General features: G+C 40.9%; 2 protein-coding genes across 8 annotated transcripts in view; both read right to left on the reverse strand.

The window, feature by feature from the left end:
* The window catches only part of LOC143148107 (uncharacterized), a 70011-nt gene extending 54514 nt beyond the window's left edge, over window positions 1-15497 (reverse strand). The window contains exons 1-2 of one of the 2 annotated variants that reach the window (XM_076314035.1): window positions 15295-15497; window positions 2771-3107 (exon numbers count right to left, since the gene is read on the reverse strand). In XM_076314035.1, the coding sequence (XP_076170150.1) occupies window positions 2771-2860 (90 nt within the window). In that variant the 5' untranslated portion in view covers window positions 2861-3107; window positions 15295-15497. Of the gene's footprint in view, window positions 1-2770; window positions 3108-15294 lie in introns of those variants that run through there. The other variant, XM_076314034.1, reaches the window with a different exon arrangement.
* A 4504-nt stretch (window positions 15498-20001) lies between these two features.
* Window positions 20002-24194, reverse strand: part of LOC143148574 (uncharacterized) — a 48899-nt gene continuing 44706 nt past the window's right edge. For all 6 annotated transcript variants that reach the window (XM_076315022.1, XM_076315024.1, XM_076315023.1 and 3 more), the window contains exon 5: window positions 20002-23817. In XM_076315022.1, the coding sequence (XP_076171137.1) occupies window positions 23770-23817 (48 nt within the window). In that variant the 3' untranslated portion in view covers window positions 20002-23769. The remainder of the gene's footprint in view (window positions 23818-24194) is intronic.

Consider the following 24194-nt stretch of genomic DNA (forward strand, 5'->3'; position numbering starts at 1 on the left):
GCGCTCGTTACTCTTGCATTAAAGTTTCAACCGCTGTTAAATACCATCATGTGAAAGATAAATATTAATATTTACCATAGAACGTATCGAAGGTGCGCACAACTTTGGAACGAAACAATAAGTCGAAGGATCGACGTTTCGATACCTCCGACAATCTTCCCTGGGTGGCAAATGATTAAATTTTGTTTATTTCATTTCGAGTTAAACATTTGAATATCGTTATCGCAAACGAATCCTATTCACTGTGATCTCGTTAATTTCGTACAAGATTCACACCAGATACGAACCATTGTACTTTAAAACGCTATTAATACGTAATTTTATTCACTAACTTTTATATGTATATATGTACCCGCGTTAGATCACGAGGATAGATTTCCTTCGTTGTTGATACAGAAGTGCATAATTTAGATCGATTTGATTATTCGATCGTTCAATCTTCTGCGTCTTGAAATATTTTCTCGCGGCACTTTGATACCGTGCGACTTATTTTTAACTCTGTGCCAGCAGAGATCTATATAAAAGGTGGAAAATAAAATCGAACGTGAACGAACAATACCACCTTTACGAATATAGAAAAAAAATCGAGCGATCGACGCGACGAGGTTGATGGATCGTTGGATAATATATAAAAGTCAGTGGAACATTGACGAAAATAAATACGTAGAGATTCTTTTTTTTTTTTTTAACAATTTCCAAAATTTTTGAAATTTCGTTATTATCGAACACCGATTACACGGACTCCGTGGTCGGTTACTTGAACCGAGATATGAAATATAGACTCCATGGCGGGGTGAAATGTTTATCGTCGGAAATAGCGATTAATTAATCCCATAAAAACGTCCATACTCTCGAGCAAACGATCCAGTTATCAGCGGCAAAGTTCGAAACAAACGTTTCGCGCGTGTTTTCGCAACTTCGACGACTTTTTGCGGACGATCGCGTCACGCGTTCGCGTACATCATGCAACGAGGGACCGTCACTCGGTTAATTAGCAATTACACGCATATCTGCGTGTCTCGGATTCCAAATTAGAGTGGCGTTCGTGTCTGATGCACAATGATAAATCCACGCCACGTGCCCGTGTAGGTACACGAACGCCCGCTGAGTATATAACAATCGGTTATTTAAATCTTCCACGCGAGTGTACACAAAGAGATATTGGATAGATTCCGTTTTTCGATAGGTAAACTGTCGAACGATAAGATCGTTGAAACGCGTAACAGTAAATTTATTTATGAACGTGTACCCTCCATCTGATATTTCCACCGCGTTTATTAATGCAATTTAGTCGAGAGTTCGCGAAGAGATTAGTTAAGAAGGTTGTAACAAGTTTGACCGCCGCATAAAATTTAAGTAGTCTCTTAAAGGTGGATAGAAAGCAAGCATTTTGTCAAGATACGCGTCTTGTATACTCGAGTGAATGTAATTTATATTTTTTTAACGCGCAAATATTATTTATGAGCTCAATACGACACCACCGATAGAAGTAGTCAATGATTCGAATTTTTGAAAATCGCTCCTACACGATGTAAGCTCATCGACGCTCGTTTGAATATCTTTACGACGTTAAGTGTCCGTTCCATAAAATGTACTTTATGTGCAAATAGGAAAGACAAAAAAGCGACGTTACTTGCCAAATCGACGATCTAACCATATGCGATAGCTGTCTTGCAAGAATGTGTAACAGCTGTTCGGAAACAATTTGAAAAGATGTATTCCGCGCCATTATTAAAACGGCGCGGTAATGTTGAATGAAATATGTTGTTTAATATTAGAAAAGTTCGTTTAATAAAAGATTGTGGGGAGAACTAAGATCGTGCGATTATTGCAAATCTTGAAAAGCAATTCGTGGTGAAACGTAGTGTTATAACATTATGGCTCGATCTTGAATCCCTAACATTGATTTTATCTTTAAGCGAGGAACCACTGAGTAAAAGCCACGCCAATCGAGGTTCGATGGAAAAACTAAAATTTGGTACACTTTCTTAAGATTCGTTACACCTGCATACGTGGGAATAACACTCGATTTCAAGTTCCTAACACTGACTTTATCTTTAAGCGAGGTATCACTCTACGAACACCACCCCAGTCGAGGTTCCACGAACGAAATAAAATTTTCCATACTTTCTTAAAATTCATTGCATCTTCGAAAGTGGGAATAACACTCGATTCCAAGTACCTAACACTGACTCTATCTTTAAGCGAGGTATTACTCTACGAACACCACCACAGCAATTCCACGAACGAAATAAAATTTTCCACACTTTCTTAGAATTCATTGCACCTTCGAAAGTGGAAATAACACTCGATCTCGAATTCCTAACACTGACTCTATCTTTAAGCGAGGTACCACTCTACGAACACCACCCCAGTTGAAGTTCCACGAACGAAATAAAATTTTCCACACTTTCTTACAATTCATTGCACCTTCGAAAGTGGGAATAACACTCGATCTCGAATCCCTAACACTGACTCTATCTTTAAGCGAGGTACCACTCTGCAAACACCACCCCAGCAGTTCCACGAACGAAATAAAATTTTCCACACTTTCTTACAATTCATTGCACCTTCGAAAGTGGGAATAACACTCGATTCCAAGTACCTAACACTGACTCTATCTTTAAGCGAGGTACCATTCTACGAACACCAAATTAATACGAACTAACTCGAGGTTCCACAAAGGAGATAAAATTTTCCACGTTTTCTTAGAATTCTCGTGAACCCGATTCGCGAAAATAAGTCGGTAAGATGTTATTTGTTCACATACCCGATGCGCACAGCGCACGAAGACCCGGTCCAAGGGTGACTTGGAGTCCTGAGACTTCGTGGTCTTCTCCTTGCACCACGCTTGTCCCATTTTTCTTCCTGTCCCGCTATTATCGCGGCAACCGCCACGTGGTTCCTGCCCTCCTCCTCGTTTCTTCCTCGATCCGAGCGTCGCCTTCTTTCACCGATAAGACCGGATAATGTAGGCCATCTTAAGACCCGTTCCTCGTGACCTGCCGCAACCGGTGTGCCTCCTCTCTCGCCTCCTCCCGGGTCCTCTCGTGCACGAGGAAACGAGCCGACCAGGCGTTGCTCGTCGTTGACCTCTTCACGGCCGACTGGGGACAAAAAATCAGAGAAATCGGTGGCAATTCGAAGTTTATCGAACGAACCGGTCGCCGATGATCCTTGAATCCGGGGTTTCGTCCAGGGATCACGAATACCGAGCTCGTTGCTAGTTTGAATTTTTACGATTCTTTTCTACACGGGAGAAGAACAGCTCCGGAGATTAGGGTGATCTTCGGGATGTTGAGTTTACTACTTTTAGTAATTGGACCGACTGAAACGAGAGGGAGGGGGAGGGGGGACGTTGGCCCCTGATCGACTCTTTCGAACGAAGAGTGTTCGAGAAACCTTGATAAGATGTTTCGGACTGATTTCTCCTCGGACGAAGGACTCTCTCGATACTTTCGACCATCGGTTAATACATATTGAACGAATTACGTTAATTAACATGCTTCTTTTCTTAGCTAACATTGTATTATTTCTTTTATTATATCTTTCGAAAATTGGAATGAAAAATATTTCACAATTCCCTATATTTTGCCGCATGAGTATTTAAAAACGATTGCAAATGTGTATTTAAAATTTCTTCTCCAAATCTTACATTCCTTGTACATCACTGTGTATTCTTTCGGTCGTTAACAATAGTTTCACCCGTTTATCTGGCGACTAAACAATTCGAGATAACTCGGGCGCGGCTGGTAAATAGTTGAAACGGTGTTACATTCCCCATAGAATTATTTAACTATTTTTTCACAAAACAAAAACGACTAAAAACTGATGGTGACCACATTATATAGAGTATTTAAAATTACACAAACCTGAGAATACAACCAATAGTAATAAACACTCACAGACTTGTAATACAAAATACTCTCCAAGTATCTGTAATATCAAATACTCCCTAAGTATTTACACTACCAAATATTCTCCAAGTACCTATGGTACCAAATACTATCTAAGTACCTATATTATCAAATGCTGCCCAAATACCTCTAGTATCAAATACTCCCCAAGTATCTACACTGCCAAATACTATTCAAGTACATATAGTACCAAATACTCTCCAAGTATCTACAGTACCAAATATTCTCAAAGTACCTGTGGTACCAAATACTCTCCAAATGCCTATATTATCAAATATTTCCCAAGTACCTCTAGTATCAAATACTCCACGAGTATCTACACTGCCAAATACTATCCAAGTACCTGTGGTGTCAAATACTCCTCAAGTATCTACATTGCCAAATATTCTCCAAGTACCTGTGATACCAAATTATTAAATACTCCCCGAGTTCGTCTAGTATCAAATACTCTCCGAGTACCTGTGACACCAAATACTTCCCAGGTACCAGTTGCAAATACCCGAACAATTTTTCCCAACATCCGGTATCCTCTGTCACCCAGCTCCCCCCGCTGTTTTATCTTTAGAAAGCTCCAATTTTTTTCTTCCTTTCGAAAAATCGCTCACCAGAACCGATAAACGACCTATTAATGCTAAACAGCGCTACATAGCGCACTCCCAGGTATTCAAGCAAGACGTCCATTAAATCTTTTCCCCTGACAGGTGACCTTCTGCTCAATGATCGTCCGAAGAATGCCAGAACACACCCTTTTAACGGTGCATTATCACGCGTAACGTCACCGCCTGGCTCGCGTTACGCGCCGGCTCTCGCCCCAATTAGACACGAGTAAACGTTTCGGGCGAATTTGCATCGGTGAACTCGCGACGAAAAAAAAAAGGAACGAATCCCGGGGACGTGGATCGTTGGAACGAAGATCGAGGAACGGAACGGCTGGAACAATAGCCGCGAAATTGCGGGAGGCGCGCGATGCTCGAGCGATCGAACGTTGTAAATCAAGCGCGTATTTGAAAGTCGGTGGTACTCTCGTTACGGTAAACGCTCGACGGGATCGTATTTTATCACATCGACAACGACGACGACGACGACCACGACGACGATGAAGCTTGGGAACACGTAAATCCGCGATGCACGATACCGAGCGTAACAATAAAAAATATTCGAATACTCGTCGATTTAAGTTACTCTCCCAGCTCTACGATAAGAGCGTATCCGGTGGCGCGACGCAAGCTCCATCTCAACGTGGAACGATGAAAGATGATCGAATCGTGATTTTCCAGACTTTAGGTACCTTTCGCGTGAAGAATAGTTCAATGTACAAATATTCTATTAATGTTACTTTTCAAAGGGTAAATTATTGTTTTCCTAAAGTGGAGTTAAATTAGTATTGTTTTCTTTTTATGAGTATTAAAATTGTCTTTTTTTAAGAGTAGAATTTTTCTGATCTATCTATACTATTCTTTTGAGAGGAAATTATTGTTCTCCTGAAGTGAAATTAAATTATTATTATTTTTGTGGGTATTCAAAATTTTTGTTTTTGAGTGTAATTTTATATTTTATTCGAGTGGTTTCGTCGAAGCAATGTGTGCAAATTGGGAAATAATGTGTCTTTTAAGGGGATTTGTTAAATATTATTTAACGAGAAATGAATCGAAATTTTAATCGAATGGTATTACAGATGAAATTAATTCGATTTCTTGTGAAACACGCCCGTTTGAAAATGTAATACAACTGGAATATTATTCAAGAGCGTACAGTGCAATTATAGCAAGCTGCTGACAGAAGTCGATAGAAATGTTAAAAAATGATCAAATTTTCGTTCCTCGGGACAACCAACGTAACGTATGTACGATCGGTAGCACATGGAAGAACTCGATTCTTCTTCCACGTGACCGAGATAACGTAATAGAAATATAAAGTGATGTAACGACTCGATATTGTCGTTTAACAATTTCTAGTTTACGACGAAAATTATCTCGAAGTCCTCGTTATTCCCATTGGAGAACCTATTACGTCGAGAGCAAAGATAGAAAAACTTATTCTCATGCGGAATTGAAATAGAAAATTTTACTACCTCTGTCTGTGTTCATTCGTTCTAAAACCAAATCGTTCGAAATGAAAAGACTGTAAAAGGAGATTGTCAGGATTCGTAGAATCTTTGGTGCAGCTTGAAAGTGTGACCATCAAATTGGATCCAGTGAATTGTTCAAATTTAAAAAAAATATTGAACAATATGGGTCCCTAAGAAAAAATGATGAAAAATGATACTTTGCGAAACTGACGATTATTCTATCGTTTCTAAACAAAAATCGCTCACTTATTTCTGTTCTTCGTACGATACGCATTCGCTATGTGCTCGTATTTCACAAACGAGGCATTTGATCCATATTTCACCACGATGGTTCGTGGAATAACGTCCGCCGCAAAATGTGCATATTGCATCGGTGTTATCAGGAGCTCTACGAAGAATCACGATGTCTGAAATATCAGAAGATGAGTTTCGAGGCTCAATTCTTTGCTTACTTCTGACTCCGTTACGGAGGAGGGGGGAAGAAGCAATATATCAACACGAATAGTTTCAGAAACTTTAAGTTCATGTTTCAGAATATGAAAATATGAGTAAACTAACTTTCAAATATCGATTCCACGTATCTTTCATCAAATGTACTGATAAAAGTACAGCTATAGTACACATTGTACTTTAAAGTCTATATTTCTCAGAAAACCTAACCTAAGCAACTTCTAACCTAAATTCACTACAACAATTCAATTCTCAAAAAAAAAAGTTTAAAAGAAAATTTAGTATTTCTAGTAGTAACATTGATATGCATTTGTTTCTCATAAAATGTGAAATAAGTAACAATAAATATGGGGTCCTTCAAATGCAAGGCCCATTATTCCTATTACAAAATTAACAAATTTTCAGGTGCTACTACTATGTATATTATACTTTAGTCTATATTTCTCAGAAAACCTAACCTAACCAACTTCTAACCTAAATTCACTACAAGAACAATTCAATTCTCAAAAAAAAAAGGTTTAAAAGAAAATTTAGTATCTCTAGTAGTAACATTGATATGCATTTGTTTGTCATAAAATGTGAAGTAAGTAACAATAAATATGGGATTCCTTAAATGCAAGGCCCATTATTCCTATTACAAAATTAACAAATTTTCAGGTGCTACTACAATGTGTATTATACTTTAGTCTCTATTTCTCAGAAAACCTAACCTAACCAACTTCTAACCTAAATTCACTACAAGAACAATTCAATTCTCAAAGAAAAAAAGTTTAAAAGAAAATTTAGTATCTCTAGTAGTAACATTGATATGCATTTGTTTGTCATAAAATGTGAAATAGCTAATAATAAATATGGGGTCCTTCAAATGCAGGACCCAAGCCACGTTTGGCAATATTGAGCCCAAACCAACCGTTCCAATGGAAATTTCGACGCGCATGGACGCCCGGGCCCCTGCGTCATAGCGTCCACGCCATGAATGGCCAGGCATGTGGGGCCCCCGGTACGGTGCCTCGTAATGGGAACACACACGTGCGTGCGAGCGGCGAGCAGCAGCCTACGACATTGTGTGGTCACGTCATCGCAATTCGCGGGAATCGGTGAACGCACACGAACACGATATTGTGCGCAACGCGTAATCACGTTATTATACGTGACTCTTGTACCCCGGTGCTTGTTACTTGACTACTATGTCGTTCCTCCTGTCTTCATCAGGTGTTTATCAACACCAACAGGGAATCTCTCGACGGTTTAATCCATAACTGATAAATTGGGGTCTGACAGACTTCGGTGAACTTGTTTGTTATCAAAAATTACACTTTTTCAGTTTCTGGATAAATTGATAAGAGGCAGAAAAACCGTAACTGATAAAATGGGGTCTGATAGACTCCAGTGGATTCTTTTGATAACAAAAATTCACTTTACTCGATTTTTCAATAAATTTGTACAATTAGAGTGTAATACAGTACTATAATAGATTATTATAGAGTATTATTATTATAGAATATTACAATTAGAGTAATAAGAACCCGTAATTGATAAAACGGAGTCTAACAGACTTCACTGGATGTTTTATTATCAAAAGTTCAATTTACTCAATTTTTCGATAAATTATTATAATTCCACAACGTCGAATTGTTTTTTTTTTTTTAACGTTTGGAAACATTTGGACAATTATACGAGGCCTTATAGACCTTACCATATCGTATGTAGGACAAAATATACTACTTAAGGGTTAAGATTCGTTTGTGCTACTGACGAGCTCGAAACGACTGCACCATCGTCAGGAGTGTCGATGGTGTATTGTCGTTGTTTTCGATTATTCACCGATACATACGCGCGAAACCTAAAGAAACCGAACCAATTGCACCCAAGTGCACGGTCATTTGAAGAAGCTGGTCATCTCGATGTGCGATTTGTTCGAGACTCTTTGGCGACGATTTTTCAACGAGCTCGTTAGATCCAAGTCCAATGTTCACGCAACTGAAGAATCGAACTAGTCCCTCGCTTACAGCGACCTTGATCGATTTTCCGTACGTGTAGTCAACTCAAGGTTGAAATACGCTCTAATATTTGGGAACTGTTCTCAGGACCGAAATCGATACACTAATATAATACTTTCCAAATTAATAAAATACATTATACAATACATTCAAACACAACAATATTCACAATATTAACCACTCGTCGCATTTATTTGAAATCTTCGTCAATTTCGAATTCAATTTTAAGCGAACTAAATAAAGACACAGCTACTTGTCAAAATCATTATGCACACGATAAAATAATACAATCATTCATTTCTTTCTTTGCAATATTATTACCACCTGAATGATCATTCACCGTGTAAATACAATGGTACAAACAAAAGTTAATATACGTATAATATACAATTTACAAATTTAAACATTTTTTAATGTTCGAATTTGGAAATTGTATCAACTCGAACACGAGGGAAGATAATAACGAACGGAGAAACCATTCAAATAATAACAAAACACCGTTCACTCCTTTCTCGACGCTACCACTCGTTCCGAGCTCGATTTGTAATTAACATATGTAAATGAACCTTCGGTCCGTTGATATTCGACGCGCGGTGAACGACACGGGTCCCAAGTGTTACGCGGTACACTGTGAGACGTGAGATTTTAATAACAAAATGGTCGTCGGTCGCGTGGCGTTAATTATCGTTTTCCTACCCTTGAGTTCATCACGGACGCCGGATCGGGGCCGATGACGCGACGCGAGCGTCGTTTACGCCCGACGCGTATACCCGCCTCGTGTTACGCAACCTTCCTCGTTCCAGTTTTTCCAAGTCTGGGTTTATTGTCGGGACTAAGTTAAGTAACGTACCAACGCGGTAAATAGAGAGTTCGCCGCGGTTGCGCAAAACTGGCTGTGGTGTTGGTTTAGAGCACGACGATGCAAATTGTCCCGAACTATCTTATCTGCATCTCTTATCTAGCACGTTGTTAATGTACCAAAACCACGTTCTTTGCTCTATCCGTGAGTTCGACTGCCTCTTAATGGAATTTCGTTTCGATACCGCGGTACGATTCGTTAAGTTATAAATAATTAATACTTCGACAATGGCTGGACAATAGTAAATAACCACGATACAGTCCTCTGCGACACTTCACGACTTTGTTCAATGCTTCTTGGTTCGACGTTGCTTTGTCTTTTGAAAAAGAAAGAGCACGCTTTTTTCTTGGGTCAACTGTGACCCCCTTTCTTGCTCGTTGCTGGCCAAATGTTACCTTAAAACTACGTTTTCCTAAACCCACGCTACCCTAAACGATACTATTGGATTTGTTCGGAAAGTCACTTCGTTCTCCAAAATGGAGGATACATAATTTAATAAAATGTTTATACACTCTAAAAAAATCGCGTTTCATTTTCACCAAAGAAAAACGAACGATCTAATGCAATACCGACACCATTGTTGCGAGAAGAAATTTGTTCTTTCTTTCGAGACTCGTCGAGCGTGGCGTGGGTCCGTTGAGACCCGTCGCTGCAAACCACTAACGGCGTCCATTTTGTCGTTAGCGAATCGAGAAAAATGTAAGCATTTAATATTTATAATGTGCACAATTGTGTGTCTATTTTGTCACAATTGAGATTTAATGTAAAATAATAAATATTGAATATTTATATTGTGCACAACTATGTTCGTTTTTTTCTTTTTTAGACATTAGATAGTAATAAGGATTTCTTTCTTTAGGAAAAGGATGAATAAATAATATTCCTGTGATTTTTAATAATATAAATGTCTGTTCCTAGGTAAAGGCGACAAAATTGACACAATAGTGAACATTTTTGCAACTTCTGGAGTCTGGAGTCAACTATCCTCGTGGAAGATATCGTGAAGTTTCATTTAAAAAGATAAGTGCAATTATGAATTGCAACTGCACCGATACACCCCTAAAAAGAAGTTTCACTATCGTACAACTCAACAACTTCGCAAGTGTCCCCTACCTTCAATAATGATCCACCTACCGAGTATCAAGACTCACCCTGTCCATAGGCGTGCATCGCACAATCAAAATATCGAAATCAAAGTTCAAAATTTCGTGTAAATTCGCTTTCACGTTTTCAATACGTGAACAAAAAATTAAAAAATTGAATCATCATTTTTGAATCCCTCGACAAAAGATTTTTCGAAATGATTGCAAATCACGTGCAAATACCCTCCATATCCGATCGTAGATCGCGAAACAAGGATTCGAAAATAAGATCTGACACTCGTGGAAGGAGTTCTATTGTCTTTTTTTTTTTTTTTTTAAATAAAACGGATGTCAATCTCGCGCCAAGCTGCATCGTTGGGAATATTCCGAGATGTTCGACACGCGTGGGCGCGTTTGCAATTGCACGTGAAACCTCACGGCCCAGGGAAAGAAGGTAGAGAATGGCGAACACAACGGGGCCCGTCGCACTTTCTAACTCCTCTAAATCGTGCATCGAAAGTTGCACCTGTGACGCGCCAGCGAGACGTGAAAGAGAGAGAGAGAAAGATCCGAGAGCGTGGCCCCAACAGAGGATTTTTGGCATTCAACAATAGGCGGGTCTTGTACAATCGTTCGAGTACGAATCGTGATCTAACGATCGGGGGATCTGTGAGAAAAGCTGGAATCGTTCGCAAGCTGCTTCAGGGACCCCAGAGACGCTCTGCGTAGTCGAATTTCAATATGGCGGACCTCGTAGACCCAGATGGAAGGATACATTACTAGGAATAACACTTTCTCTCGTCGTGAATAAAATAATGGTAATTAACATTAGAACTATCGATAGATTCAAGTATATTAAAGTGTTTCTCATACGTGAACTAGGAAAATCGATGTTTGAAAAAAAGAGGAACTTATGAAATTGATTGTATGTATAAAAGAGAATTGTAGATGGCGTGGTTGAATTTCAATATGGCGGATCATGTATACCCAGATGGAAGGATAAATTACTATGAATAATACTTTCTCTCGTCGTGAATAAAATAATGGTAATTAACACTAGAACTATCGATAGATTCTAGTATATTCAAGTGTTTCTCATACGTGAGCTAGGAAAATCAATGTTTGAAAAAAAGAGGAACTTATGAAATTGATTGTATGTATAGAATAGAATTATAGATGGCGTGGTTGAATTTCAATATGGCGGACCACGTAGACCCAAATGAAAGGGAATGTTACTAGGAATAACACTTTGTCTCGTTGTGAATAGAATTATGGTAAACTTAAATGTGTTTTCAGAAAATCGATGATTGAAAGAAAAAGAAACTTATGAAATTGATTATATGTATAAAACAGAAAAAGTCATTTGAAAATATACTATGGAATTTAAAGTAAATTTCTTCGTAAAAGTGATTGAAGTAATTTTGACTGGTTGGTAAATCCAGTATTAATAATACACAGAGTGTACTTAATTACTGAACCACGAGCGTGTGCAACAACGACGATATTGAACGAAAAGAAGAAAAGAAAAAGAAAAAGTTAACGCGTAGAAATAACAAGACTAATTTTCTTTCGTCATTGTTGAAAATGTTACCATAAACTGTTCAGGTTTGATTATAAATAGAATTGTTTGACAATCGTTTAACATCGACAGGATCCCTAAGATGCTCCTTTCTGAAGAATGTATGTCAGAATGTATCTTTTATAATGTATTGTAAATGTAGAATAGTATATTTAAAAATGTTATCGAAGGACTTCTGGAAGAACGTCGACTTCAACTGGGTTAATATTGCAGTTGCAAAACTCAGCGTCGATAGAAAAGTGCAGCAACAATTATGCAGCGAAGTAAATACTGGCGTTCGGACGATCGCTCGAAGGAATGACGTGCAAACGTGTGGACGTGTAGCTGGAATTCCACTTGAAACGCGTGGAAAGTGTTTGCATTGAAAGAATTCCCGTTCGAAGTTATTGACTCGTTTACTTTACCAAGAACAGTTACCGAGGAGAGTCGGTCGTTTTTGAAAAGAATCGGGTTTGACTACGTCTTTTGACCCCGAAGATGCATAGCATTATGCCTCCGGATATAGACATGACGAAGAACCAAAAATAGACTGGGGAGAAAAAATATATCCGAATAAACTTGTTGCATTTAGAATATTCCCACAATAAACGAGAAAAGGCATTCAACGATGGTGCTCTATACTATTTCGAGGTACAAAGAATTATTTGCGTTAGAATGGAACTGAAAATAGAATGCGAAAAATATCCGAATGAATGTATGGAAAAAAAAAACTCGTACAATAAACCACGAGACTCGACGAGAGTGCATTGTACCTTTCGAGGGACGAAGAATTTTTTTCGTAAGAATTCTTTGCAGAATCGGATCATTTTAACCGGAGTCTCATCAACCTGAAGAACATCGAGCCACACCTTCTGACAGGAGGTACAAGATGACCACTGAGGAGTTTGAAAAAATCATAACTTGTTCGTTTTCAAAAAATTGACATCATCAATTTTGACAGAAGGTACAAGATGACTATTGAGGAATTTGGAAAAATCATAACTTGTTCGTTTTCAAAAAATTGACATCATCAATTTTGACAGGAGGTACAAGATGACTATTGAGGAATTTGGAAAAATCATAACTTGTTCGTTTTCGAAAAATTGACATCGAGTCACAGCTTATGACAAGAAGTACAAGATGACCATTGAAAGATCGAAGAGTTTGAAAAAGTAATAAATTGTCGTGTCAAAATGTAATAAAAGTGATAAAAAGTCAAAACTTGTTCAATTTCAAGAAATTGACGAGGTTAAATAATTTTTTCGCGAATTAAACGAAAATTAAGAAACTCACAACGAAACGATTTTTCAATGACAAACCTGTATACATCGAAAAAGAACGATTTCAAATATTTTCGAGCCGATCACGTAATCCTGAAGATCGTCTGTACGAAAGAAATATAACGTTGAAAATCATTGACACTCCCCAAGGGCATTGATAATCCCATACAGAATTAGATTCTAGAAACTAGAACGAGTTTCAGGATTTTTCTGTGTAAAGAGACAATCGAGAAAAAAATTGTGTAGAGCAACGATGACTATCTTCTGGTGGCGTAATCTTTCTCCGTACGCAAAGGTGCGAGTATAGCGAACGGAACTCGTTTCTTTCGCGTAAATCGATTCCTCGATTCGGAAGAAACGAATTACGGAGATTCGAGAATCCTCGAAAGAGCATCACCGAGAGTTTCTCCCGAGAAGAATTAAAATTCGACGCAAAAAATTGAACACGTTGACCGACATACGTCCCTAATTAGACACGAGTGTAAATAATAACAAATGTTACGCAAGAAATGAACTTACGTTGTACTCTGCCGGATGATACACCAAGTTTCAAATAATTACACGAACACCACCGATCGCTTTCAATGTCAAAATGAACATTGCGTGGCTTTACATCGATACACGCGTCGCCAGGTATATTTGTTCTCCCCACTATACCTCTATCTTTCACGCAGACGGGCCAACATCCACAAATATTTGGAGAAACATTAAAATCTAGGTCGCATACCGTACGGCTGCTGTTTCGCGAATTTTTAATATAACATTAATAATTTCATTGGTCCGTTAAATACCGTACACGCGGTATTGAATACTAATCGAGTTTATTAGACTATCCAGAGCGTAACCGTTATCACAACGCGAATATTTTATAACGTTTTAACCCAGTTTCTTGGGTCCTCTTCGGGAAAATGAATAATTATCGGCGAGACTGGAAGTGTAATAATTGCTCGTAACTAATGCACTTTTGCCCGAATACGTAATAACGCGATATGTACAAAACCGAAAATAACGTATATCGGTATTCCCACCCCCCTTTCGATTCCATAAATTTACACCAACTGTTATTTATTTCGACAATTCTACCTCGATGTGAAAACCACGAGGTGTAACTTATTTCACAAAAGTCGAGCAGAAAATAACATCCTCGGGCTCGAGCTCGCGATTATCGATAAATCGTTCCCGATCACGGTGTTCGAGCCCCCATCGGTGTAATTACGCGCGAAACGAACACCTAACCTAAAATAATTTCCGTTGTACCCCTTCGCGTAGCCATTTACCTGTTACGTAATATATACAAACTCTGGAAATTTATTTCACTCGGCCGAAAATATAATACCTACCTCTGTAAACCGACCCAAAAAAACCTATTACTCGTTTTTAGTGACCCAAACACTACACTTGAGAATTTTACAAGAGTCTCTTCCCCTAACCCTAAATAATTATCACGAATGGAGAGATGTGTTAAAAAAAGTCCATGTGACGATTAAAGGGTTGTCTACAATTATATATCTACCTTTGTAAATCTACCCAAAATATATTATCTATCTTTAGTGACTCAAATACTATGCTCGAGAATTTTACAAGAGTCTCTTCCCCTAACCCTAAATAATTATCACGAATCAAGAGATGTGTTAAAAAAAATCTATGTGACGATTAATGTGTCGTCCACAATTATATATCTATCTTTGTAAACCAACCCAAAAAATCTATTACCCATCTTTAGTGACCCAAATATTGCGCTCGAGAATTTTACAAGAGTCTCTTCCCCTAATCCTAAATAATTATCATGAATCGAGAGAAGTTAAAAAAAAAATGTGACGATTTAAATGTCGTCCACAATTATATATTTACCTTTGTAAACCAACCCAAAATCTATTACCCATCTTTAGTAACCCAAACACTGCGCTCATGGATTTTACAAGAGTCTCTTCCCCTAACCCTCAATAATCATCACGAATCGAGAGAGATGTTAAAAAAATCCATGTAACGATCGAAATGTCATCAGTAGCTGCTAGTGAAATTCACCGGGCTAGAAACCGCGCCAGTGTGCCCGCGGTGCATGCCCGCGGAGCGCTCGTACCTCTTTTCGGTCGTCCAGGTGCTGCGACTCTCCCACAGGAATCCACGAAACACGCCTGCGCGGGTACCGTCGCCGTTCTATCGAAAGCGAGAATCAACGGAGAGGTCGTCTCGGGGCCTCGTCTGCGTTCCTCGATTCGGAACACCGATCGCTGCGAAGCGGACACGCGCGGGCTCGTGCAGCTGCCGGGCTGCAGGGCAACTGGTACCGTACTGGTACCAGTCGGTCAGGCGTGCGGCACTGTTAGTACGCGGACACCGTGCATGCCGGACAGGTTGTGCCGTCGCGCGGCGTGGACGATCAGGTGGTACGCGGCCACGGCGAACACCGACGCGACACTGTGGGCCCGGCTTAAGGCTTTCTAACCGCAGCCTCCGCGCGACACCGTGGCGTCCCGGCATCGCCGAAGAAATCGCTCCTCCACCTCCGCGCGTTCGCCACGGCCTCCGCGGGCCTCCCCCCTCTCCGTTGTCTCGACCGATCCGCCCTTCTCCTCGGCGTACGGACCCCCCCCCCCCCTCCTTTCTCTCTCCCTGTCGCAGCTCCTCTTCGTCGGGACGAAGCCTAGCAAGAATCTGGTCCCCACCACAGCCGTCGGATCGTCTCAGCGATGGGAACGACGATACCGAAATCGGGGCCGAGTTTGGGAATCGTGAACTAGTATCGAGATACTTGCGCGGAAGTATCTGTGCCTGCGCGGTACTTCTGCGAGAATATCTGTACGCGTGTGGTGTTTCGATGGGAGTATCAATGGGTGTGCGTTGCTTGTGCGGAAGTATCTGTGGGTATGTGATACTTGAGCGGAAGTATCTATGCGTGAGTGATACTTTGTGGAAGTATTTATGTGTGCGTAATACTTTTATGGGAATATCTAGAATGTATGATCCTTTTGTGAAAGTATCTGTATGTATGATTCTTTTGTAAAAGTATCTATATGTGTGAGATACTTCTGTGAAAGTATCTGTGGATATGTGGTGCTTGTGTGAAAGTATCTACGCGTATGTAATACTTTTGTGAAAATATCTAGACATACGTGGAACTTCCGTGGAAGTATCTATGCGTATATGAAAGTGTGATTCTTTTGCGAAAGTATCTAGGCATCTGTGATACTTCTGTGAAGACGTATTGGATCACGCCTGATACTTCTACGAAAGTATCTACTTGGTATTAACTTGTTCGAGTACAATACCTAATCATATCGGTCCCATCGCTAGTTGTTTCTTCCTCGCCACTCAGGTGTGTTCGAGTTCTCTGCATCACCGTCTTTGCAGAGACGCTCCGCTCTGCTCTCGGTCAGTGATGGGATCGAACATGTTACAAGTAGCTTCGAATCCCGACCGTCTGGATTCGAATCCTTTATTTTGAAAAACAAGTTACATAACACAGATACAAACCCAATAAAAATACTTCCAAGTAATAGTATCGTGTAGAAGAACTATTTGTATCGTCCTGTGAACCCTCGTCCAGGGTTTCGAAACCAGCTCGTGTAGATCCAAGTACCTGGCAAGTACAGTAATCCCCGCTTTCAAGTAACAATTCTTTCACTCGTTTGAAGTCACAAAATCGACTGTTTACACCTCCACTGTTTACACCATCTACATCAAGCAATCTTTATTCATCTCGGGACAGAAATAGAAATCTATACCCACCCCGCTTTGAAGTAAACCGACTGCAACGAATTTATCGCTCGAAAGCGGGAACCACTGTACCATCAACGAAACGTTATTCCTTGAATACCAATCTGTGAATCCTGAGTATTGACTCGGATTCAGGAGTATATAGCAAACTTGGTCCCATCCCTACTGTTTGTTGTCCCTGCGTCGCGTTGCTCCTTTTGCACATGGGTGGGATTTTCGGGTGACTCGGCCTCGACGTTTCTCTCGGAAGCATCTGAGACCAGCCCTGCTGGCTCGAGACACTCCAGTGTACGGGCTTTTGTTGGAACTGGAGATTAGAGGGAATTTAAATGGACCGGTCGCGTTGCACCTTTTATGATCGGAGACGCAGGGTGAATTCTTGCTCGGGGAGTCACGGTATACAGGACGTTGAACGAATTTACGTCGCATTCTTCGAGATAAAGCCACGTTCCCGCTCGATCGTTTTTTCACTCCGGTCGAATATTTCATGCGTAATTTCGTTCGACGAGCTCACGTGAAAAAATTGAAATCAAAGTTCGGAAACACGTATTATTACTCGTTGGAAAAAAAAAAGCGGAAAGATTTTGACGCGTTCGCTAACCACACGTCGAGTATTTATAACATCCCGTGGCAGGTCAACGTCATGTTGCATCGATGAAACAATCGTTGCTAGCTGAAACAATTTTTTTTTTCTTTTTTTTTTTTCATCCACTTGAGGTGTCAATTTGTCACGAGTATTGATCACGGAGAAAACATCGAGAACAATATGAACCGTATTGTAATTGCCGAGAATATATTCCGTTTGAAAATAAACAAAAACAGAGTAACACAGCCTCGTTACGCGCACCGGGTTCTGTTCACCCTAAACATATGCAACGCGAAAGCACGCCATTGTACAGAGTTGCGTGTATCCAGGCACTTCGATGAAGCGCGTGCATCAAGAAAATTGACACACGGTTAGTAGCCATCGACGTTTATCTGTAACCCAGTTACGAAATTGCTCCAACTGATTAGGGAAGGATCAACTGGTCGAAGATCAATCTTAACGAGCGTAAATTCTTTTTGCTTCGTGTGCTTGATGCTCGGTTGTTGAAAATCAAGAACAGGAATAAATACAAATGGAAAAGCGAGATCAAGGGAAGGAGCAAAAATCAAAGTGAACGTGTCTTTGAGATGAAGACACCCGGACAATGGTTTCAATAGCTAACAGCGATTAACGTGACAGAAATATTTCGGAAATGCTTGAACTTTCACCTTACCCGCATTTTAGTCCTGCAATTAACTTGTCCAGTACAGAGACGTCCAACACATAAACGCTGCGTCCCCTTGAGGGTAATTAACGCGACGTTAGTGGCCGCTCGTAAGTGCACTAAAATCGGTTTCAGCTCAGGTATGTTCATCGACCCGCCTAATCGCCCGACAGATCGTCGACGAAGCTCGAAAGGCTCTCCCCAATTGTTGAACACCGAAATGGAGCCCTAACAACGTGGCATATTTTCCGTTTTCACTTAGTGATGCTAACATTCCCTCGTTAAATGTCTCTGTTCCTCTGAGAAAGTTCACCATTGACTTCAGGATAGTGTCTGGTATTTAATATCGACGAAAGTAGTGTTTAGAAAGAAGAGTCTCTAAAAAGTGACCAAGTGCTGAACTGCTTCATCATGAAAGGTTCAAGTATTGAAGTGTGGTCCAAGAAGATGAAGGTAGTGTTTAGAAAGAAGAGTCTCTGAAAGGTGACCAAGTGCTGAAATGCTTCATCGTGAAAGGTTCAAGTATCGAAGTGTGGTCCAGGAAGATGAAGGTAGTGTTTAGAAAGAAGAGTCTTTGAAAGGTGACCAAGTGCTGGACTGCTTCATTGTGAAAGGTTCAAGCATCGAAGTGTGATCCAACAAGGTTCAAGAGTTCTCTTGATACAAAAGTTGAAATTCTTCGTCGTAAGAGGGTAGTCCAAGTGCTGGAATCCTTCGTTGTGACAGTATCGAAGTCTCAGGGCTCGGAAGGTGCAAGGATTAAGATCTTCACAAGCTGCAATCCTTGATCGCAGAAGGTTTGAACTCTGTTATCCTTCATCGCAGACTCGTATCGAAATTCTCCGCTACGAGAGATCCAACTGCCTAGTTTCTTAGTGCTAACGCAACAATGAGGTAGGCAACAACAGCCACGGTGTGCTCCTGACGCTAACCAGTGAGCTAAGTCGACATTCCTGGACCGAAGGCCAATCACCGACTACAACGGAAGAGCCACAGCTGGTCGATGTTATCAGATGGCGTCAACCCGTCTGCGTGGTGCCCGCCAAAGGAGTATTATCCTGTTTGCACGGTCTGAGGAAATTCCGGAGCGAGTACGAGCGACTCGACAGCAAAAACGTGGACGAAGAAAAAGGTAGGAACGATTCTTGAGACCGATTAAACTGGAATCAAGCACACTATCGATAGATAAAGAAGTTGCCAGTGAACCGATATCTCCAGAAGTCATCCGTTCGATACCTTTGGGTAATCCTCGACCAGCGTTCAAAAGAATTCTGAAGCATCGAGAATCTCAGAATCGATCGAGGATCGAGAGAAGAATATCAGAGAAGGCAGACACTCGCGAGTATCGTCGTAACCACATCGGATCTACGTCACCAAGGTCCTGGATTCCCCAATGACTGCCACCCTAGTCGCCAATAATTGTTTACCCGACATTGGCGTACCACTCTGCGGATGCTACCAAGGCGATATAGAATCCTCGATGCCGGTTTGCGATTCAAAGCCCTCTTGTAATGTCTCTGTTCCACCTGAACACCCGACGATCGATCGAGAAAGGTCAGAATACTGTTTGGAATCTTTCCTGTAACGATGAACCATGATTACAGCTTGACCAAGAAACCACCGACACAACGATTAGTTCGAAAATCGACACCAGAAGTCGAGAACGAACGAGACAAAAGTACCTACCCCGTTTTCAAGCGAATCGGTGATTCGTTTTCGCTCGAAAGCGGGAATTTTTGTTCGTCGTTAACGTACTCTTTAATTCTCGATCCTGTTAACTTTTGTTCGGTACCACGAATAATATGTTTCGTAATATTTTATTCAAAAGCCCTACATCGAATACATACAACAAAAGACGAAAATTACGAAGTCGAGGGTAGTGCTCGAACCATTTATAACTTAATATTAATCCGCTCCTAATCAGCGAACGATCGACAATTATTTACACGTTACATTAACGTCTTAACGTACATATCACATACACGTAATTGACATTCGTAATCAAGACGAACCTCCATCGGTTCCGGGACGAATTGTCGCGCATTCGTCGCCCCGGATTCATGTGCACGCACGCAGTGTTTGTCTTCTGAGATCAATGAAGGTGTCTCGAGTCGAGAACATTCCCTTCGCCGCTCGAATCGGAACGAAAATAATTCGCGAGCAATCGAGGCGAGCACGATAACGGTAATTACTTATTCGGATTCGTGGAATTCGATCTGGAACGCGGAAGAGATATTTTTATCCCTCCGGAAGAAGGGAAGCTCGGACGATTTATCGGAATAAGGAATCAAGTCGGGACGTTTTTCCGTGCTTCGATCGGGATTGGAGAACGCTGAAAGGGGGAAGGGGTGGAGGAGATGTAGAGGAAAGCGAAGAAAGAAGAACGAAGTGAACGTCGGCGCGAGCGCCCCGTCGACTTTAACCCTACCACTTTTCAATCTGTCAGCTTGTCCTCGCTGACAAATTTCGTTCCAAATTTTAAACAGAATCGAGGCCACGACATGGCCAACAAATTCTTCGAATCTGTTTACAGCAGTACACAACCGATATTCGATTACTCAAGATTTCCTCGCGATCTTTAAGCGAGGTCTATTCGCGTCTCGGGTCGAAAAATGGGCAATCTTTGGAATTTTTTGGGGAGAAAAGTACACGATGTATTGAACGGAAACTTTTTTCTCTGATTAATGTATATGCGCAGATATTGCGTGAATTTTTTCACGCGTTTCGTTGCAATAATAAACGAGTTATTAATTATATTTCTGTATGCCGTAAATCGATCGTTTACCGGTTCGAGAAACACGAATCCGAGGTAAACGTATTTAAAGATTTGATTACGATAAGATTTCCTATTCGAACGCCACTCTCTTTGTTGATTCTTTGAATTCCGACTCGCTATTTTATTATTGTACTTTGAAAACTTTAAATCTCGAGGAAACGCAAACGAGAGAAAATCGACATTTCTCGCCCGAGACACGAGGAAATCCCCTCAATATTTTCGCGCCGGACAGCGCCACGCTACATCCCCTCTCCGAACATAACCTTAATCTGCATAGGTTGAAATTTGTTCAAATTCGATGTTTGAAGTCGCTTCGGATTACAGCAATCTGGACACACTCTTTCCAACATTTAACAACTATTATATACAATACGGTCGTATCTTGAAACCACACTCTCCGGTTGGGAAATTTTTGAGCCACCCTGTATATTCCACGCCGCAAATTACTAACCCCAAAGCGTTGTATATGCGTCACAATTAAAACGCGAACCTAACAAATGTATATACATTCGCTAACGAAGCAGTTATCTGGAGTTAGGTTAGGTTTTAGTTACTTTTTACTAAAATCCCTAGTATGTGCACATTCGCCGCAGTTCACGCTATAATCGTAACGCACACACGCACCGTCAAACCGAAAAAGTTGACTTCGTTCGTTAAAAAATATAATTAATATTAATACTCTCGTTCGCGAAAATATAGTCACGAGAACATCGAAACGATTATTTCCTTTTCAACGCGGTACGTTTGAATTAATTCCCTCCTCGCTAATTCCAATATCTATCGTCGTTTCCTTCGTGGCCGCGTGTACACCTTAAGCGTCATTTTCAACGAGCGCCGGGGCCCGTGAATTTTACACGCGAACGAATGTAAACGTACTTTGTTGCCGTTTCGGCATCCCAACTATGCGTGTCCGGCAAGTAATTTAAAAGTTATATTAGTTTCGCCATAAGCGTGCGAATTCCGCCTGGTGGACCGCGAAACTCCCGTCGTGACAAAGCGTCGGTGCCCCGCTAGCGTTTGCTCGATTTTTAATCATGCGGTGGTCCGGTTCCGCGCGGCGCGTTCGAAGTGTCAACGTAATAACGAGACGCGAAACAAAACGCCTCTTCCTCGCCGCGCACACGGTCTTTTAATCGTGTCGCGCCCAACAAATCGAAACCACCGTAACGAACAACATAACCTCTACGCTTACCGTTTACCGATCGTCTTATCCCCACCACCGAAAATAAATTGCAACTTTCCCGCGCGATTGGCGGCCATTGTTCGAAACCGGCCATTTTTGGCACCAACGAGGGAAACGTTTACATAACCTGTAACAATTATCAGAGACAAACACGATTGTACTTTCGAGCTTGGCGATAAGTGTAAACGCTTCTCACAACATAACCTGATCACTCGAATTGTTAAGTTTATATTTATAATCGATCTAATACTCGATCGATTAATTTTGTTTCTATAGTTCAATTCATGTAAATTAATTGGTACATTTTTTGTGAGTTCTTTGTAAAATTTTCAAGGTCGAATTTCTTCTTTAATCGAAATGGCTAGTTTTTTTGTAGCAAAATTCGACGGAGTGGTAAATTTTTAGAAGAAAATTACTCCGGTATCTTGAAAGCAACTTTTTCCTGAAATATTCAGTTAATGTGGTGTTAGAATTTGACCTTTGTTGACCTTGAAGTGTTCATCTCGGTTCATCTCTGTTCGTTTACATTAATCTTCTATTTCTAACGGACCACCCTGTGTACAAATTTCTCTTCTTCGATCGGGTGCACCAAAAATGGCCGATTTCGAACATTGTCCTCCTCATTGAAGGTCAACTGTCTTCCAATTCCAGACAGAGAGACTCAATTGGAACAGGATTTGCCGATTGAACGCGGATCCGTGGTTCCGTTGGAATTATCATCTGTTACTTCCCACTCTACGTCCGATTTGTCCTACTCGATACCACGTTCTTACATAGTTTGTCAAAAAAGCGTCCCCTCTTGCGTTACCTCAACGAAAGCAACTCCGAGTGATTCCTGTGCCTCTTCCTCGTTGCTCTTCCCATAGATGAGCCTTTCCTCGAAATCACTCTCGAGTCCACGGGCACGTCCATTTTTCCACCGATGGACCTGCTGGACGACGAGAATTCGGGTCGTGACATCTTTGTCGAGCTCTTCGACCCACGACTCGAAATTCTCAGGGCCAAACTCGGAATTCTTGGCGCGACACGGAATTTTTGGCACGGCCCGGAATTCTTGGCGCGACCCGGAATTCTCAGGGCCAAACCTGAAATTCTTAGCGCGACCCGAAATTCTTGGCACGATCTGGAATTCTCAGAGCCAACCCAGAAATTCTTGGCGCGACCCGGAATTCTTGACACGACCCGGAATTCTTGGCGCGACCAGGAATTCTCAAGGCCAAACCTGAAATTCTTAGCGCGACCCGAAATTCTTGGCACGATCTGGAATTCTCAGAGCCAATCCAGAAATTCTTGGCGCGACCTGAAATTCTTGACACCACCCGGAATTCTTAACGCGACCCGGAATTCTCAGGGCCAATCCCGAAATTCTTGGCGCGACCCGAAATTCTTGGCACGACCCGAAATTGTTGGTACGGCCCAAAATTCTTGACGTGACTCCATGCTCGTTGCTTTTCAGGCTCTCCCAGAACTCCCTCCGTTCATCAGCAACGGTCTCGATTCCATAATTTCCCCGATACGTCCCGAATCGTCGAGCTGGCGATTTCCCGGCAACATCTGGTGTCTTCGTTTCACCAAGAATCTCTCGATTGGAAATTTCTCTGCGCAACCTTGCCCCTTTCTTGTCTTCTCCTAAATTCTTTCACGATTACCTCCATCGAGATCAGCAGGTCGTTCGAACTGTTTACAATTCGTGTTAAACATGTTTAACAAGGCAACATAAGAGCAAGGGCAAAGACATAATTCTTAAGCTTGTAAAATGGTACAAAACAAGCAAAACTGATAAATAGATTAATTGAATATTGTTTTCGAATTTTTTGTATCGTTTAAAATGGCTGTAGGAAACATGCAATTATTTGAATAATAAAAAGTATCGTTTCGGGGTTATTGATCTATGATTATAAAGAATATTTTATACCAAAATGTTACTATAAACAACCACGTCTCCGACTGGGAATACTCACTTAATTATAGAAAGACTAAGGGCATCTTTTTTAAACTTTTGAGCAGTAGTGCATATAAAGGATGTTTCGAAAAATAAACAGATTCATGAATTG

This window comes from Ptiloglossa arizonensis, chromosome 6, assembly GCF_051014685.1.
Source record: "Ptiloglossa arizonensis isolate GNS036 chromosome 6, iyPtiAriz1_principal, whole genome shotgun sequence".
NCBI classification, from domain to species: Eukaryota; Metazoa; Arthropoda; class Insecta; order Hymenoptera; family Colletidae; genus Ptiloglossa; species Ptiloglossa arizonensis.